Source organism: Caloenas nicobarica, chromosome 33 (genome assembly GCF_036013445.1).
Source record: "Caloenas nicobarica isolate bCalNic1 chromosome 33, bCalNic1.hap1, whole genome shotgun sequence".
Lineage (NCBI taxonomy): Eukaryota > Metazoa > Chordata > Aves > Columbiformes > Columbidae > Caloenas > Caloenas nicobarica.
Genome location: NC_088277.1, coordinates 1,032,168 through 1,051,953, shown reverse-complemented (window position 1 = coordinate 1,051,953; position 19,786 = coordinate 1,032,168). Strand labels below are relative to the sequence as shown.

Genomic DNA, 19,786 nt, shown 5'->3' with positions numbered 1-19,786 from the left:
TTTTATTTCACCCCCCCGAAAGGATGGGGAGCTGGAAGGGGAGGATCCAACCCATTATTGTGAATATTTTCATTATTATGACTTAATTTGTATTATTATTCAAAGCCGCGTCCCACCTTTCCGGAGATGTGGAGAAGGATACGATAATCTAGAGGGTTGCACTGCGTATATATATAAATTTATACATATAACACACATATTATCCACCTACCATTCCGTACAATAATCTAGAGGGTTGCACTTGCGTGTATATATATATAAATTTATATATATAGTATAGATAGCTTGTTATATGCGCTATATTATATGTGTTAGACCTGTATACAGAGATATACAGGTCGCCTTAATACCCGGATTTAATACATTCACCGTCAAGCCCTGCACACATACATGTAATATATATTATATATATATATACACCGACGCCCAGATAATTAAAAAACCCCGGACATACACACTTATATTCACACGCCATTATATAAGTATATATATAATATATATACGCACTTATGCATATCGGCTTGGACACCCAGTGTGTATACGCGCACATTTCTGTGGACACCAATATGTTCTTTTTTCCTATAGCTTTATATAGCTTATGCACGCCCCATCTGCCCCCTCACATAAATATATGCGCGCACTCAATGCAAATTTAACCCGCAATAACATTGTTTTAGGTTACATCCCTTTAAAAGCCTTTTCTCCCCTCTTCCCCTCCCCTTTTCATCGTTTAACGAGGTGATTAAATCCAGCAGATATTAAGGTAGATTGTAATCCGCCGATGGAAACAATTTCGTCTCTCGTATTTCTCCCCGCCCGGCTCGGGGCCGCGGAAGTTCCGCGGGGTGCGGAGTCGGGAGATCTGGATCTGGAGTCAAACAGGTTTAGCGAAACGCGTCCTTTGGGAGGGAGATTTAAAGAGATTAGAAGCGTCTCGGGAAAGTCATCGCGTTGTCACCCGGGGTAATTGCGGGGGGAGGAAAATAAGGACAAAAAAAGAAGTTAAAAACGAAAAAAATATGGTTGGATTAATTTATTTTCTCCGCTTTTTACTCCACCTACGAACAACCCTCCTTGGGGACATTCATCTGCCCCCCGCATCTTCCAGGGAGCCCTTTAGTAAGCGGTTTCTGCCCAAATTTGCCGGATTTCCCCCGTATTTGCGGTGATGGGCAGAGGGACGGGGGAGGCACGGGGACACAAAGAGGGGCACAAAGAGCCTCTCCTCAAGGCCAAACAACAACAACAAAAGATATTTATTTTTAAGAAATGTCATCTGCAGTCGGTACATTATCATCTGGACACCACAATATTATGTACATATACAAGACATTAAAAAAAAAGCTTTTACATATCCAAAGAACACTGTCGATAATTAGCCGGGTTAGAGAGGGAAAGAAACAAACCCCAAAGACAATATTGTGCATTTTCCATCTTGTCAGCAGAGAACAGACATTCCAGTTTTATGGCAGAGATATAGGAACCCTCATGAGAACGTACCCAAAATAGTCTCATACAGCAACTCACTTCCATCTGGGACCTAAAAATCAGCGGTTGGGCTATTTAAGTGATACCGAGCAATGGTTTTCTTCCCACAATAGCAGCCTTAATTCTCATTTTTCGGTCCCTAGTGCCGAGAAAATACGCAGCTGATGCAACTTTGCCATAGGTTCTCCATACATTGATACATCGGTGGGTGAAATGGCCTGAGATGTGAACAGCTGGCGGGGGGGGGTCGGACTATACAGCGTTACAGGGCGACATTCAGAGTTCATCTCTCCTTTAACGTAACTACACTCTTAGCTTATTATTATTATTTTCTTTTTAAAAAATATACACAGTTGAACGTTATCGGTGGATTTCTCAGAGTAAAACTGGGGTTTTCACAGTCAGAGAGGGGCGGGGGGATAAATCAAAGATGCGCTTGGTGCGGTTTTATTTTGGGTGGGATGCGTGTGTGCATTTGTGAATGTCGATTATTATTCTTAATAATATTATTTTAAATAATGACTTGGAACCAGCAGAATCCCGATGATGTTTATCATACAAACTACCAGATAAATAGATTTTTTTTACGCTTCTTGCTTCCTTTTCTTGCCCCTTCTCCTCCGAACCTCTGTCAGGTGGCGTGGAGATGCGCTGTCTTGGATTTGCTCACCACCTTCTTCTCCTTCACCCTCCGGTTCTGGAACCAGATGGTCACTTGTCGCTCGGACAGGTTGGTGGTGGCCGAAATCCTCCTCCTCTTCTCTTTGGTGATGAATTTGCTGGCCGCGTACTCCTTTTCCAACTCCTTCAGCTGGATTTTGGTGTAAGGGACCCTTTTTTTTCGGCCCCTCCGATAGCTACTGACTTCGGGTTGTAAGGGGACCACGTCTGGATTAAAAAAAAAGAAAAAGGAAAAAAAAAAGCAACACACAAAACATAAGGAAGAGGGGAAAAGGGGGGTTGCTGCATTTTGAGGCGTGGGGTGGGGATTTCTGCACATCGGGGAGAGAAAGAGAGGGGGAAAAAAGGAGGATAAAGAGTGGAGGAATGCAAGCGAAGGGATAGGGGGAAAAGGAGAGAAAGAGAGGGGAAAAAAGACAAGACAGGCAGAAAATGCATCCAGCGAGGGGAAGAATACTATAATAATAGTAATAATGACATAATATTCATAATTCACGTGGTGAAAGGCTGTTTGTCTTGGCGACACTGTCCACGCTGATGAACAAGGAGCATTAAGTCAACCCGCAGACTAATGTGTGCGGATAATCAAAGGGACCTTCCAAAGGGAGAGATTTCAGGCAATATCTGGAGTTTCTCCCCAATTTCTTTCTTTCTTTCCTCCCCCTCTCATTTTCTTTCCCTTTTTTAAAAATTTTTCCACCCACCAGCGAACCTTGTCGGGAATCCCCGCAGATGCGCACCCCGAACACTGAACCCGGTGCAGAGACAAGTGCATCCCCTGTACCCCGGCCCCTCCCATCCGCTTGGAAGCCTCGGGGAGGGGCGGGGGGGGCAAATCCAGCAAAAATAACCCCAACCTCACCTTCTGCAGTGGCTTTTGCCGGGGGGGTTGAGGAGGGGGAGATGCTCTGGGGATATGGGGAAAGGGTTCAGCAGGGATGCGGGAGCATCTTCCCTGCTCTGTGGGTCCTGGGGGGGGGGAGATAAAGCTCCCCCCAAGCTTTCGGGCAGCCCCAGTCCCTTCTGAGCCCCTGCCAGGGTTGTGGGGGGACCTGCGCGACAAAGGTGTGACCCAGCTGGCTGGAGCAGGAAGATGGAGGCGAGTTCTGCTCGGCGGCAGCGCAGCCTTAATTATGGCTGACAAGAGTTAATTGGGGAGCCCCTGGGGGAGTTTTGGGGGGCGATCGGCTCGTTGGGGTGGGCCTGCATTGGAGTGCTGAGGGTGGTGCAAAGGCCAGTGCGGGGGGGTAGGAATCTTTCTCAGGAGGGTTCACCAGGCGATGGGGAGAGAAAGCGGAATAAGGCTTGAATGGAAGGACACCCCCCGCAAAAAAAAACCCACAACAACCATCCATCATGTAGCCAACAATACGTAGCCAAATTCTCCCCCCCTCCCCAAAAATCTGCCGGGAAAGCCCATTCTTCTGTCCCTCTTTGTCCCGAAGAAGGAAAATAAAGAAACCGATGTGTGTCCTCCCATTGCCCCCGCAAAAGACCAACGTGACTCATCCGTTCTCACCATCCAAGATGCTATAGGGTTCCCCCCCGCCCCATTTATTGTGGCTATTTCCCCTCCGGTTCCTGCATCTCTCCCCAACGCTGGGGCTGGGGACGAGTCCCGGGAGGAAGCACCGACCATCACCTTCCTCCCCCCGCGGCCGTCGGGGTCCGGGGGGAGCAGGAGGGGAAGCGAACGAGGGATTTGTTGGGCTAAAAGATGCTCCAGGGAGGGGTTTTGCCTTCCCTGTCACTCGGGCAGGATCGGCCTGACCTGGCGGAGAAGCCCCCCCGCTCCTCTTCTGCCTCCCTCCTTCCCCTCCAAACACATTCATTTGTCACTTGACACCTATTCCTATGATTGTGTGTAATTGCGATATGATTTACTGTCCCAGCCGCCGACACTTCTCATTCGACGGAACCACCAGAGAAGGGGTTTGGATATTTTGTTGTTGTTGTTGTTGCCTTTTTAACCTTTCTGCATTTAGATAAGCGGTAAGCAGAGGGGCAAATGAAGAGAAAGGCGCAGAGAGACGCTCTTTAGGTGAGGCAACAAGAGGGAGGGGAGAAGAAAGGGAAGAATTAAACTGCAAAGTTACTTTCCAAGCAAGCTCACGGCGTGTATTTTGATTCAGAAGTGATTGCTTCACCTTCTTTCCCATACATGTTCATACACATTGCCTCGCACAGGAGGCATTCCAGAGCCATTTCTTTCCCTTTAATTACATATCCAGGCACACACGTACCTATCTGTATATGTATATATATGCACACTCATCCGCACACACGCACATCCCCACCTCCGGTGGGAGCTGGCGGTTGGGGAAGCAGGAGAGCACGTCGGTTCCCGGAGCAGCCTACCTGGGAAAGGTGATTTCCAGAGGTGTGCAGATTGCGATTGCTCTTTGGAGCAGTACACTTGCCCATCCCAGCCATTAGAAAGAGCCCAGTGTTGGTAACCTTCCATGGGAAGCAAAGCGTCGTGTCTCGGTTCCGGGTGACCACCGAGCCCCGGTACCACCGACACGTCCAAATAGCCAGGGACAGCCTGGTAGGAGCTGGGAAAACCAGGATAAAAAGCGAATTCTTTGGCCCTCGAAGGCAGCTCCTCGCCGGGTAGGGGCCCGCCGGCCTCGGGGTACTTCTCCCCGGGGTGGTAAGCGCAGGGTTTCTGCTGCAAATTGACTCCGTGGGAGTGGGACAACCTGCAGCCGTAGTAGCCCCCACCGAAGGGGTAACCGTAGCCCAGCGCCGCGCTGGAAGCCGCCCCCGACGGGCACTGCCGGGGTGGTTCGGCAGCCGCCAGCTCAGCGTACGCGGCTCCCTGCGGCGGCGGCGGCGGGGCCGTGGGTACGGCGAGTCCCGCGTGGGGCATCATCTCCCGGCAATGCCCCAACCCTTCCATGCGGTTTTTCTCCCGCGGGGCGTCCTCGCAGCGACAGGCGAGGCCGTCGGGCCAGCGCGGGGGGAGACCGAGCGGTGCCGTCATGTCATGCCGAGCTGCTCCCGCTGCTCCCGCTGCTCCCGCCGCTCCCGCCGCCGCCGCCTCCGCCTCTTCCTCGGCCGCCGCCGTCGGGGGAAGCTCCGCGCCGCGCCCCGCCGCCCCGCGACCCCCCCAACATATCGGCGCCCCGCGCGCATGCGCCGCCGCCGCCGCCGCGGCCGCTCCATTAAGAAAACCGCCGCGGCCACGCCCACTCAGCGCCCCCCCCGGCGCCGCGCTCATTGGTTGGCTGCTTCCCACCCTCCCCATTCATTAAAGGCGGCGCCCGCCCCGTTTCGAGGCGGGCGGGCGGGCGCGCGCGGGGGTGGTGTGCGGTCGGCACAAAGAGCACACGCGTGTCCTCCCCCCACGCCGTATCCCCACGCACACCCCGAACTCCGCGGGACACACACACGGGCCGCAGATGCTTCCCCTTGAATGATTCCCCCGCCACCGTGGAGGAAAGATGCTCTAAGCGATATATGCGGGGGGGGGGGGGGGGCACAGGGATAACGCCCCACCCGCGGTATTTCGGGGGGAAACGACACACAGTCACCCCACGATGCTTCGAGGGGGTGGCCAAAAAGCATCCCCCCACCTTTTTTTTTTTTTTTTGCGGGTGGAACCTGTTGACTATTTTTTCCTTCGCGAAGTGCTGCCCCCTCCCTTGAAAAAATTAAAAAAACCAGCAAAAATCTGCCCAAACGCTCCACCCCCCGCCCTTAATTTTCTTGCCAGATCCCGAAAAAAATTTAATTTTCCCCCTTCAGCGCGCGTTGAGGGGTTGGTATTGATGTTTATTGATGTTTAATTGTTCGGTGATAAATATTTCAGCAACGATGTGGGGACAAAGCGGGGGGGGGGACGACGACACGGGGGGGTGGGGGCTGTTGGTCCCGGCTGCTTTGTGAGGGTCTGTAAAAAATAGGAATTAATTAATAAACCGAGGCCGGGCTGCCAAGGAATTGGGGAGAAAAAATGGACAAATGGCAAGTTGCTGGCTGGGAAGGATGGGGATGAAGAGGGAGATACCGGGGGGGGTCGTAGCCCTCGGGGCCCCCCAGGGGAGGAGTTATTAAGGCAGGGAGGAGGCTCAGAGGTCTCCAGCACCCCAAAAAATAGAAATAGAAGGAAAAGTGTAGGGGGGGAAAATCTATATTTTTAGCAATATACTGCCCTAAGCTATGAGAAGGGAGGAGAACTCTGCCTGCGCAGCGTTTGCCCCCCCAATTTTTCGGGGGGGTGCTGGAAAAAAAGCAAATTAAAAAAAAGCTGGAAAAAGGAAAAAAAAAAAAACACAAAACCCCCCCAAATCCTGGGGGCGGGGAGAGATCGCCTTTGAATTAACCTGCCCCGCTCCGCGCGGGCCGGGAGGGATTTTCCGCGTCCTAAAGAGCCGGCGAAGTCCAAGTTCAAGGCGAAGGAGCCCAAGAGGGTCCCCCTGAGCGTCGGGGGTGGATTTGGAGCTGTCGCGGCCTCGGAGGCACCTTCCGAGGGGTTAAAAATGGAACTGTGAAAAAGGCTGCGATAGGAAGGGAAGAAAAATGCTAAAGGTGAAAAGAAACGGGAAGGAGTAAGGTGGAATGGAATAAAATAATAATATGAAGTAAAATGAAAGGAAGTAAAATTAAAAAATGAAGTAGGAAAATATGAAATAAAATGAAATAAAATGAAATGAAATAAAATAAAATAAAATAAAATGATAAAATAAAATAAAATACTAAAATAAAAAAATAAAAAATAAATAAAATAAATAAAATAAAATAAAATAATAAAATAAATTATAAGTCGTGCCCGCATGCTCTGAATTCCACAAAGTGCTGTGAGTCCATCCAGAAATGACCGAGGAGAAACATCCCCCCCATCCCCAGAACCACATGACTTGGAGCTCTGATGGAAGAAACCGAGCAAGAAATAGGACTTAAATTAAAGCCGGGTGTCCACCACAAAAAAAAAATCACCAAAACACAACCTTCCTTCCCCCAGCAGCCCTTTGTAATTTTTTTTTTCGCCTTTAATTTTTATGAAGTAGTTAACATTTTGTAGCATATGTCCGATCTGCGCGGCGTGGGAAGGGGATTAAATGTTTAAAATGTAAAGATTTATGATAAGGGTAATAGAGGCGGAACCGGGGATGCGCGGGCAGGGCTCGGGTGTTGAGGTAGGAGCACGAAAAATAATAAAAAATAACAGCAAATCCCCCCTGGCAGGTTTGCGGAAAGGCATTTCCACTCCGTAATGCGGGGAAATAGCGGTTTAATGAAATATTGGGTTTTGTAAGACGGTGGGTTAGCGCCGAAAATTGGGGGACGGAGTGAAAACCGGGGGGAAAGGAGAAAGAAACAAGAGAAAAAGAGAAGAAAACAAGGCGAAAAGAGAAGAAAACAAGGGCAAAAGAGAAGAAAACAAAGGGAAAAGAGAAGAAAACAAGGGGAAAAGGTCTCATTCTGGAGGTAACAGAGGAGAAAAATCACATTTAAACCGGTGTTTTCCTGGGGAAGCGTCTGTGGCTGGGAAGGGAGGAGGAGGTCCATGTGCAAACCAACCCCCAGCTCGAAAATCGGGGATTTCATCTTAAAAATGCGCTTTTTAGGTGATTTCTTCTCATTTCTCAGCTCTCCCCGCCATGGCCAGTGGGTTAATGAACCCGAACCAGCTCAGGGCTGGTCACACTTACCCAAATGTGGAACCGCTTAGGAGAGTGGTACCCAAAAAATCAAAATAGGAAGAAGGGAAGGAGAAATTAGAAATAGGAGCAGATGTGAGACCCCTTCGTGGTTTTATTTATTTATTTATTTATTTAGTTATTTATTTATTATTTCTAGTAGCATTTTTTCCCAAGCTCTTCTGAAAGTCTCATATTCCTCTGCTTCTGCATCTATAGAAAAAGGCTGGAAGGCTCCGCATCGCTCCCACCCCATCCTCGCAGCAGCACATTTTCAGCATTTATTGTCTACATTAGGGATATAGGAGGGGAAAACTGTCTAACATCAAATCATGTTGACTTAGGAATTCCTCCTTCTCAGCCCCACGCCAGCTCCAGGGTTGCGAATTGCTCCGGAAAAAAGGTTTAATGTGGATATTTGTGCAGGGAGCGGTTCCCCCTCCGTCTACCAGCGGGTTCCGAGGAGAAAAAAGCTGAATTTTCTTCTTCTGAAGACAAGGATGGCTTTGCCTCATTCCCCTTCCCTTTCTCTGCCGTCTTGAAGACAGATTCTGCGAGACATTCAGTGTATTTATTTCCTTTATTTTTATTCCCGCTGGAAAGAAAGAGAAAAACAGATATATCTCCATGAGGAAAAAATTAATATATATCTATATATCTCTGTCCCCTTTGGTATCCAGCTCTGTTCTGCTTTGCAAAACTGCAAGTTGTTTCTCATCACCTTATCTCCGACACTTGAGCTGCCTGTTTTTAAGGCAGTTTCCTGTAAATTAGCCATTTTCTTTATTGCCACTCTCCCCTTTAAAAAAAGAAATGTAGGGCTGAACACAGTTTTGCAGGTGAACGTGTGTTTGCAGCCGGAGATACTGAAGTTCCCAATACATCACCTTGTTAAAAAGCTAATTTGTTTTGTAGATATTCAAGGCAAACTCTCAAAAAAAGGGATTTTTTTCCTCAAACTGTGGCCCTGAAAATATTGATGTGTTTGTGGCCAAACACCTACGTGACTCAGAGTCATTCGCTGCTTCTCCAGGCCAGGGAAATCTCAAGCAAAATAAAATTCATCAGCTGCGGAATTCTATTATTAAAAAAAAAATTCCCTTTTTATTATCCACATGTGCTGGAGAAAAAAAAATTGTATATATATATATAGGCTGGATGAGAATAAAGAAAAAAAGGCAAATCCTTTATCTCAATTAAGGGAGAGATGAAAATTATTCAGCGCAAATCTGCGGCATGTGGGTATTTTTCTTTAAAATTTTTCCTTTTTACCTTATTTTCCTCTCTTTCCCCCCCCTCATTGTTGCCTGAAAGGTTTAAAAATCCCTCCTCGCTGCCCTATTTTCTGGAGGAAAATCGCATTTACGGTTTTTCCCACCTCCAGCCATCTGCCATACAAAGGAAAATGGCCAAGGTATGAGTTTTATGGAAGGAAAATCAGCTCCAGCCGCTGTCAGAGCCTCTAAAACGCACAGAAGAAAAATCCCCACCTAGAACTGGAAAGAAAACGTCCTTTTCCATTCGATTTCGGGGGAGGAATTTTCGCTTTTTGAGCCCTCGGGGAAATTAGAGCCCATGGTATGAGAAAGTCTGAGACGAGCATCCAATTTTCCCACTGGAGTCCCAGTTTAGTGAAGAAACTGCTCCACTAAATCTCATATTCTTGCATAGGAGTCCAAGGAAAACGTTCCCAGGCTTTGTTCAAAATGTGCTTTGGATAAATAAAAGCCAAAGCCGACGTATTTTCCCAAACTTTGCGTGCCTTTTTATTGTGTTTTCGAGAGTGAAAAATAAATCCTAACATCCCTCCTTCTGAATGAATCCAACCAAGGAGGCTGTGGCCAAGCCTTAGTGGCAATTTTTTTTTGTTTGTTTGCAAAAGCAATGCCCAAAATAGCGCAGGAAAAAAAAAAGAAATTAAATACGGTCTTCTCTGCCTTGACGCGTTGCACCCAAAAAGAGACCAAAAAAAGAAAAATCAAAAAAGGGGGGGGAAAAAGAGTTTTGCATCAGACTTACATTTGTTCCAGCCATTGGGATTATCACCAATTCTTCCTCTTCCTCTTGCACTGGAGATGTTTATACGGGGAATTTAAAAATATGTATATAAACCCCTACCTATTATTTAATTTAAATGCTTAGAGGGGGAACGAGGAGGAAAGATGCACCAAGGACGGAAACACAATCTCAAGTTTCACCCCCCTCACCCCCCTCCCTGGATCAAACCGTCTCGGGTGGTGTCAGATGCAGAATTGACCCGAGACCATCCGGTTTTCTCCTTCCTAACCTGTCAGATTCCTGCAACCTGTTTGGAATAGATCCACCCTCAGGCGTTTGTTTTGGTTTTTTTTTTTTTTTTAAAAACCTTTTTCTTATTTTTGTGTCCTCCTCCCAACCCCGCCCCCCCCAGCCTGGGGATGTGTGTGTGATAAATCTCGGGGATGCTCTTTGTGGATTTTGCTGTGGCTTCCGCGTGTTTTGCCATCCAGAGAGTGGAAGCAAACAAACAAACCAATCTATATAAAATCCCTGCCTTTCCCCCCAAGGCAGGGCCGGAGGTGGTTTTGCAAAGCCAAACCATTCCCGTGGCTTTATTACCGTGTTTTATCCTCAAAAAAACGTGCTGAAGTTGAGAGGGAGAAGAGGAAAGGGATAAATTTTAAAAAATCCCACTCATCTGACCCAGGGGTGACAATGCGGGGATTCCCAAAATCCCGCAGCCCCTTTTTTCCCCTCTCATCTTCGCACGGCAACACCACATTTTGCGGCAAATAAGGGCTTTTTTTCCTCCTTTTTACAGCCACTGTGGAATGTCCCAGCTCTTGGCAATTCCCCCCCGTTAATTATTGTTATTATTTCCACGCTGGCCCCGTGCAATAGGTGCTTCTTGACTCCGAGATTCAGAGACAGACAAATAAAATATCTGCCTCAATTTAGGGCCCCTGTCTGGTCGGAAGTCCAAGTTCAATTCCAAGTTAAAACAGGAGGTCGCCTGAAGCACTGACAAAAGAAAAAGGGGCCATTTGGTCTGGCTGGTGTCAACAAAGTGGGATCTGGAGAGTAATTAGCGCTTCTCATCATTTTTTTGGCCTCATATTCTCGGGGAGAGCAGGAGGGAGAGGAGCTGGGGATGCTCAGGTGCTTTAGAGCGCTTGGATGGGGCTTCATTTTCCTCCTTCTAAATGTAATTTTATTTCTGGATTTGTAATTGCTGTAAAATACAGAGGGTTTTAAAAAAATTTTTGGCCGTGGGATTGCAGAGGTCCGGGGTTATTTTCTCCCCCATCTCCTAGTAGGGAATTAATTCAAGATGTGTTCGGAAGGACGAAGCGTAACACCAGGCCAATGTAAGAAACCTTCTTTTTTTTCTCCTCAAATATTATTCAGAACCAGTTATGTGAGAGCTGTGTGTTCAGGCCTGTTTTCTCCCACCCAAATTATTTACTTCTTGGTCCACTTGATGCCCAAATATTTCATTCCTTGCAGCTGTTCAGAGGGATTGAGGGGGAAGAGTCGGAGCTCTTTGCCAAGTTTATCCACATCTTCAAAAGCGAAACACTGAGGAGTTTCATTTCCAGGGGTAGAAGTCGAACTTAAATGAACTAAACTGCGGCTTAGCTTATGATAAATAGGGGAAAATAAATTATGACTAGGCACGACCGGTGCCCACACATCCACATTGAGGACAAAAGAGCGATGCAATCTCCATTTCCAAGCAACGTCATGATAGGAGAACTGTAACTCTATGAAAAACCTGGCATTTATTATGCATTATCTAGGGGAAATAGGTATGCAATAAGCCAAAAAAAAAAAAAAGCAAGAAAACGGGGAAAAAACCCCCACCAAACCCGATGTTCTCTTCGAAAAACATTTTTGGTAAATGGAAAGATCCCAGCCTGTTTCAATAATTATTCGCTGGGCTGAATTTTCAAGAAGAAATGCTTGGGGAAATCAAGTGCTACATGACTCCAGCTGGGCAGAGAGAGGCTGAAATCGCTGTATTCTCTCTCAAAACGTGGGCGGGTTGTGTGTGGGATGGACCGTTTTGCTTTTTTTTGCAGGATCTTTATCCTCCTGGATGGGAAAAACCTGGATTTTCACCCAGGAGTGGGACTGTTCCTCCACTCCAGCTATGGCTGTTCATCCTCCACGACAATTAGTAACAACCATTTCATTTTGATATTCAGACTCTATCCTCAATTCTAAGAACCTCTGAAACTCTTCTTCCACAAGGTTAAAGCTCAAATAGGGATAAATATGGATAAAAAAGCCCTGGCAGGACCGCTGCCTCCCCATCCCCTCCCCAGCGCATCCAAAGCACCAGCAAAACTTTGGCACCAGCAAGATTTATTTTCATGCTGCACCGAGTTAAAAAGAGGTGGGGGAAAAAAGGATTTTGCTCCATTACCGGGGGAAAAAAGGTGTTTTTTCCTCCTTGTCCTCAAGGCGTTCTCAGGGCCCGACCCGCACCGTCCTTATGTTCTTTTCCTTCTCCTCAAACACGTGGAAGAAAAACATCCTCGTGGTTTTTTCCCTCCCTGAGGATGTGCCGAAAACAACAACAACAAAATCCGCTTTTCTATTGTCACGGCATCAAAGGGCGATTTTATTCCTGGGGACCTCTGGGTGCTGAAGAATACGGAGGTTTATCTTAAAATATATATATATTCTATAGAGATTGTGTCTTTTTTTTTCCTACGTAGTGTGAGTTGGGGTGAGGATTCATCCTGCTCTGCTCTGCGACACATCCTTCCAACCATCCCTGTCTCTATCTGTGCAATTATCATATATTCTGTACGGATTATATACCATAGATATATATAAGACACTCCCTTGCAGCCTTTTTCTCCAGTACATCTTCCCTCCCGTGGTTCTGTCCGTTCTGATGTGTCTATCCCGAAAATAAAATAAAATTTCCAGCGCTCCCTGGGAGGGATGCTGAACTTTTAAATGTACTTCCTAATTAACTCAACATTCCTCCTTCCGCTAAAAACAAAAGATCAACCAAACGACCCCCAAAGAGTCACTTATCAAACCTTTCTGCAAAGTAATTGCAGATAACTCGGGTCCTGTTTTGGGTTTCGTCTTGGAAATCCGATGGCAGGTTGTGTCTTTCCGATGGGGAATATTTAATTATGTCCTTTAAATAATGTCTGGTGACTCGCACGGGGACATTTGGGCTCCTCAACTCTTTAGGACGGGATTTATCTTGATAAATAAATTACCTGTTCTTCCTTGGAGAGCAAGTGGAAAGTCAAAGAATTCATAATCCGCTATCAAGGATTGAATTCTGGAGCTAAATTGCTCCCAACCAAGAAATTAAGGGGGAGAGAAATGGGGAAATTAATTGATGTTTCAGTGGGAACTTGGGGCAGCCCCTGGGAATGTGTTGGCGATGGGAAGGAAAGTGGTTGGGTGGCTTCTCCGGTGATCACCCCACGTTCAATTAACCTTATCCAAATAATGTTATTAGATGCAAATGCATCTGGTGAGCTGGGGACCTCCTAGAGTTATTCATGGAGAAAAAAAGAGAAAAAAAAGGTAAAATTTCGGAGTCTTCTCCGATTTCTTCTCTCCATTCATCTTTCTCACGATTTCTGGTAACAGCACCTGAAGATTTGAGAGTAAAATGATCAACTTTCGGCAAAATTCCAGCTATAAAGCACGTTTTATCTATGCAGAACAATAATCACTATCTAAAAAAGTAGAGAAGGTGTTATTGGGTGTTCAAATAAAAAACGCGCGTAAGTTGCGTGTAAGAAAACGATTTTCCCTGGGTGTTCCCCCCGCTATTGCTTTGGCATCTTCTTTGAGTTAATTCTTCTTGAAATTAATTCCTCCCTTTCTTTCCTTTCGCCACTTGAGAAGAAGTGGAAAATAATATATTTTTCCTTTTTTTTTTTTTTTTCTTCTTGAATAGTGGGAAATAAGTTATTTCCCTTGGTATTTTGCAAAGGTCTTTCAAAGGCAGCTCCATCCTCGACCTGCAGGCAAAGTCCCAGCCGGGTCGCTTCTCCATATATATATATATATATATTTTTTTTTTTTTTTTTCCCCCCACGAAAATATACATTTTTTCGAGCTGTTCGTGGGCACCGGGGTTTATTCCCCACCGAGCTGCTCTTGCAGCAGCCCTGTCCGCACTGCCCAATACATAAATACCATTTACCAGCCTGTATCAATCTTCTCGGCTCCAAATATTTACCGTAAAATTCCTTCCTCCCCCCGCTCCAAATCCCACCTAAATATTTCTGCGTGATTTTTCCAGCCGGGCTTCGAGGTTATTGCAAATTCCTGGCTTGGCTCCTTCTTGTAAAGAGGATTTCTTTTTTTTGCTCATGCAACGCTGTAAAGACTCCAAGGATGTGCCAAGCACCTGCGAAAATCACCGGGGTTTGGGCAGGATTTGAGCGTTTTCAATGAAAAATGTCGGAGTTTTTGAGAGCTAGGCGATTTGAAAGCAAACCGGGTCGTTAATAACAATAATAATAATAAAACCAAAATAAGACTAAAGCCCCGGTTTTATGTCATGAATGCAGATTTAGGAGGATAAATACACGGTGTCATTTTTCGCCCGAATTATTTTTTACAGCCGGTCCGGGTGAGGGCAAGAAAACTACCCGATAAAGGTGTTTTATTTCCACAAATTCACATTTTGTGCTGACAGGAGCTTCCCACGGGCTGGAACGGCCCCAAATCAAATCGCGATATAAAAAGGTGCAAACACCCTCCCAAAAGGATCCAAATCCTGCATTTCATGGGGAACGAGCACCGAAGTGACTCCGATTTCTCTTCGTTCCGTGGCAGGAATCATTTGAATGAAGGGGAAATTAAGCAATTTAAAGATGATTTGTTCCTCTTCTCTTTCTCCTATATACACAGCCACAGATTTCAGGATAAAAGGGTCTATGCCTACACACATGCATATATATGTATTTATGGCTATGCCTGCGGTTATGTACATATACATGCGTATTTGCATACATTTGGGGGAATTTAATTAAGTGTTATCAAGCTCGTTTAATTGGCTGCCCTGGATTAATTGGAGCAGTGTCGTGACTTTGGGGGCTACTCACCTTGGCTTTTTTTTTGTAAATCTGGGGATTCTGAGGCAGATTTTAAGATAGACAGGGGCCACTGGAGGTGAAAAATGTGATTATCTCCAGCATTTCCCGTCTCCCTGTCTGTCCGTCCTCAAGCGGGATGAAATCCCAGCTGACACCAGGAAGGAAAGGTGTCACCTCCAGGGACAGCAGACCTTTGTCTCTTGCCCAAGGGGACATTCTGGGTGGAGTGGTGACCAAGACACACAGTCCCACTCGCTTCTGCTGCAGTGGAGCTGCGCAGTGGTCACCTCCGCTCCCAGCCCAGGCTTGAACCCAAATCTTAATTTTTTTAATCAGTCACTCCATAGGAACGTATGTGTCCATTCTCCTATCCATCTACATATCCATCCACCCATCCACCCATCCATCCATCCATCCACCCATCCATCCATAAGTCCATTTATCTACACATCCATCCATTGACTCATCCATTCACTCACCCATCCATCTACTCATCCATCCATCCACCCATCTGTCCATCCATCCATCTACACATCCATCCATTGACTCATCCATTCACTCACCCATCCATCTACTCATCCATCCATCCATCCATCCATCTATCCATCCATCCATTGACTCATCCATCCACCCAACCGTCCATCCATCCAACCAACCATCTATCCATTCACTCATCATCCATCCATCCATCCATCCATCCGTCTGTCCAGCCACCCAAAGCCCTACACACACTCACGCTCCTCTGCAACACACCCACATGCGAACATACCCCACACTTAGAGACGCATGTAAATTTGCACAAGTAAACACACGTGCTCCATATAGAAACAGAGATGGGATGATGGCACCACCCATTTCCCCATGAGGGGGCCCAGCCCCATGTGGGCCCTTCACCTTGGGAAGCTGGGACGTGTCATGAGGGAACCCCAGGATTTGGGGGAGTCGGCTGGAGCCTAAAGCGGATCCTCCTGGCTCTAATTAACCGCGATGAACATGTTAATTGAGCATTAGAATGGAGCACGGGGGTGGTGGGAGTGGGGGAGCTCTTGGGTGTCTGGTGTAGATTTTGCATTTTAATTAGAGGAAAAGATGCTCTGGGCGATGATTTTAAACCAACAGACACTCTGAAATGCCCAAAGAAATGAAATCAGCGACTAGGAGAAAATAATCACACGGGGCCGGGCATTCCCAGGTGGCTTGAGCAACAATTCTCGCTGTTTCCTCCCATCCCACCTCTCCCCACCCAAAAAAAATTTTAAAAAATTTAAAATGATGTATTTGGGCTTAAACCCGGCAAAATCTGCCTCTCACCCGACCAGAGGTGACGAGTTATGGGGAGGCACCGCGATGCATCTTCCTCACTTTATTTTATCCTAATTTTCTCTGTTCTGGTTGTTGGTTTTATCTTTTTTCCTTCCCGAGATTTTTTTTTTTTCCCAGCAAAGGCCTATTTTTTTCCCGTGTTTCCTGCTTTTCTGGGCTCCTCCAAATTTTATTTTATTTATTTTCCAAACCCAAGTCGGTTGTTTTTCTGAGCTGCAGGACAAAATGCGGAATATCGTGAGGAATTGATCCTCCGACAAAAAAATAGCCGCCCTGGGACAGGCGTTTGGAGCCACTTTGGGCTCAGGAATTGCACGAAAATGGGGGGAAATGGGCAAAAATGGGAAACCGTCACCTTCCGATGTGCGACCACGCAGTGTCCTGAGTGGGGTTTTTTCACCTGGTGCTCTGTGCAGGTCGTTTCTGAGGCTTTTTGTCAAATAAATTAATAAACCAAATAAATAACTTTATCGGAGATCACATATAAAAAGTGAACAAGCCCTAAAATACCCGGTTTTTACCAGTTTTCTCCCTTTCTCCTTCCAAAAAGCTGCCTTTTAAACTTCTAGATAAGTTATCTGGTGGAAAAGATTGAAAGTATTGAAGGGAAAAATCACCGAAAAAAAGAAACTGTTTCGAAAAGAGCGAAAATAGGTTGTTGAAAAGGTCCTGGACGCTTAGAGTGGTGATTTTCTGTAAGGACACAAAGTGCGCCAATTCTTAAATAAAAATCGTATTTTATCAGGGTCTTTTAATGTATCTTCTTCCTTCGGGAATTTCAATTCAGGATCCAGCCAACTCCTGAGTGAACACACCTTCCCACTCCATCTTTTTTTCCCAATTTAAATACCTATTAATTTAGGAAAGAAGAAAAAAAAATCGATCATTATCAGTCGCGAAACCGCAGCGCCCGTCTTTGAACCGCTAATAATTTATTTAAGGAAGGAAACAGTTTCTTTGGGCTTTATTTTCTTTGCCCTTTAAGTGCTCAGGTCTTTTCCTTTTCACCTCCCACTTTGGCTTTTAAAACCCAACGATGGGCGATTTTCGAGCGGGGGGCGGGGTGAGGGAGCTACTTGGGGCTTGCGTAGGAGGGGAAAAAACATTTAAAAATATCATATAATAATAACAATACTAATGCGGCAGGTGCCGGCTCGCTCCCGTGGGATGGGGAGAGATTTCCAGGGGGGTCGGGACTCGGAGCCCCCCCGGTACCCAATGCGATGGGCGCTTCCAGCCTCAGCTACCGGAAAAATTAAAAAACTGGATCAAAATTACATTTTTAGGGGATGGGAGATGCCGGGCGCAAAACCCGCGCATCCTGCGCCTCTCCCAGGCAGGCGCTGCGGGTTCTCCGGCTCCCCGTCCCCGTGCGGTGTTTGTACAGCCACAATTCTCCTTTTTATTTTATTTTATTTTATTTTATTTTATTTTATTTTATTTTATTTTATGTTATTTTATTTTATTTTATTTTATTTTATTTTATGTTATGTTATGTTATGTTATGTTATGTTATTTTATTTTATTTTATTTTATTATATTTTATTTTATTTTATTTTATTTTTTGCCTCAAGTGATGCGCAGCGCTCTTCTCTGTTTCTGGTCCCTGCTTCTTTAAAGAAAAAATGTAGAAGAAAAAAGAAAATGTTTCATTTTTTAATTTTACTTTTAATTTTACTTTTAATTTTACTTTTTTAAAAATTTTATTTCATTTCATTTCATTTCACTTCATTTTATTTGTATTTCATTTTATTTTATTTCATTTCATTTCATTTCAAGAAGGAAGAAAAAAGCCCAATCTCACTTCTTCCATTCTCACAGATTTTTTTTTTCTCTCTCTCTCCTGGCTATCGAGTATTTTTTATAACACCACAATTTGGTTCCGTTCCCCTCTAACCCAGGTGTGACTCTGCCCTGGTGGGGCTGATACTGGTCTGGTGGGACACCCAGTTGTGTTTGTCTCCTTTTTGACATGCAGTGGTGACTCCAGTGCCTGATTTTGGGGAAATGTCTTGATTTATATCCCCGGTTTTGAGGAAATCGCTTGATTTATGCTTAAAGCTTGGAGAGGAAGACCCAGAGGAGGACAACTTACAGGAGAGGGGACCAAACGGGTTCAAGGGCGGGAGGTCTGTTGCACAAATATATCCATTATAGTATAAGAACCACTTCAAAGGTGTTGGGGAGTTTTGTTCTTGTTGGGAAAACCCCGTTTTCCTTCTGGATGCGCAGGTGTGCTGGGAGCAGGAGCCGGGGAGGAGAGACACGGGGAATAGGGCTGTCACGCACCAGGGTTTCATCCCCAAGTTATCTTATTTTTGGCATTAATTCTCATTTTAATTGAAAATATTGAATTCCTCTTCATAATTTTTTTTAAAATTTTGAGTGCTCTTTATAAACCCAAGATTCTCTAAAGAAAATTATCAATGGAATCGAAATGAAAGGGAAGGTCCACTAGGACTGTGTGTCCATCCATCCATCCGTCCGTCCATCCATCCATCCATCCATCCATCCATCCATCCATCACATCCACCATGTTCAAATGTGGATCTTGGCCACCCTTGATATTCTCCACCACCTTCAACACAAGTGTGGTCAGACAAAGGGAACAGAAATATCCTGGCTCTACAACAGCACCTCATATCTATTTTTCCAGCGTATTTCCCAGGTTGTATATTATGTTTCCAGGATATTTTATGGTCAGGAGAAGGTCTGAGGGCATCTGAACCCAACCAGGAACTTCTGGACACGCAACTGGGCTTGACCATCATGGTTTCCTTCTGCCTCCAAGGCACCACACAAGGATTTCATCTGCTTTCCAGCACAGTTTCTTTGTGGGTTTTCCTTTACATGGGCCTGCAGCCTTTATGGACTTTTAACTCTTTTTATAAGAGGCCTTTCCCTCTTGTTTTAGTTATGTATTTTGCTTTTCCTTTAGCCAGAGGGGGTGGTTCAATAAATAATGGTAATGAGGCTCCTGTAATTGCTTTTGGATGTGCCTGCAGATGAAATCTTGGATAAATTATTTCTTGCTGGGAAGATTTCACTTGACGTTTTGTTGTTTTCTTTTTTTCCTTTTCTTCATGCCCAGCTGCCAAAAAAACTTGATTTCCTAAACAACGCGTGGAGCTCGGGGACTTTTGAGGGCTTTTATAAAAACCTACTTTACAATTTACCACCTTATAGGGTTGTTGCTTTGAATTTTTTTTTATTTTTTCTACCACTCCGTCTGTTTCCCTGTGCAAGGAGGGATTTATTCTGCCTTAAATGCTTCCCTCTCACAACAGCCCTTCATGAAAAATCGTCTCCCTTACGAGATGTTCAGGCTCATTCTTTGCCTCCTAAATTCGTCAGGCGTAAATTCAACAAAATAAAACATGTCAACAGGAAGAGAAATGACTCACGCTTCTGTGAAATAGTCCTCTTGGTAGAAAAATGGCATTTTCATTTGGTTTAAACAAAGTCTCCTCTTGACCTGGGCTGGGGTTACGCTTAAAAATTGATGGCTGGAGACAACCCCATATTATGAACAAAATACTTCAGCTGAGAGAACTGGTTTTGGCAAAAAAGAAAAAGTAAAAA

The 19,786-nt window shown here is 45.5% G+C and overlaps 1 protein-coding gene across 1 annotated transcript; it reads right to left on the bottom strand.

Moving 5' to 3' along the window:
- Positions 1-2,119: 2,119 nt before the first annotated feature.
- On the bottom strand, positions 2,120-5,155 carry HOXC13 (homeobox C13). The gene is made up of 2 exons (XM_065654408.1): positions 4,528-5,155; positions 2,120-2,376 (listed from the first exon to the last, which is right to left on the bottom strand). Exons 1-2 carry the CDS (start codon positions 5,153-5,155, stop codon positions 2,120-2,122), a joined length of 885 nt encoding a protein of 294 aa, XP_065510480.1.
- Positions 5,156-19,786: the final 14,631 nt, after the last annotated feature.

Coding starts and splice junctions, on each gene's coding strand:
- HOXC13 (XM_065654408.1), bottom strand. CDS start 5,155: ATGACGGCACCGCTCGGTCTCCCCCCGCGCTGGCCCGACGGCCTCGCC. Junction 2,377..4,527: donor CTGGAAATCACCTTTCCCAG/GTAGGCTGCTCC, acceptor TTTTTAATCCAG/ACGTGGTCCCCTTACAACCC.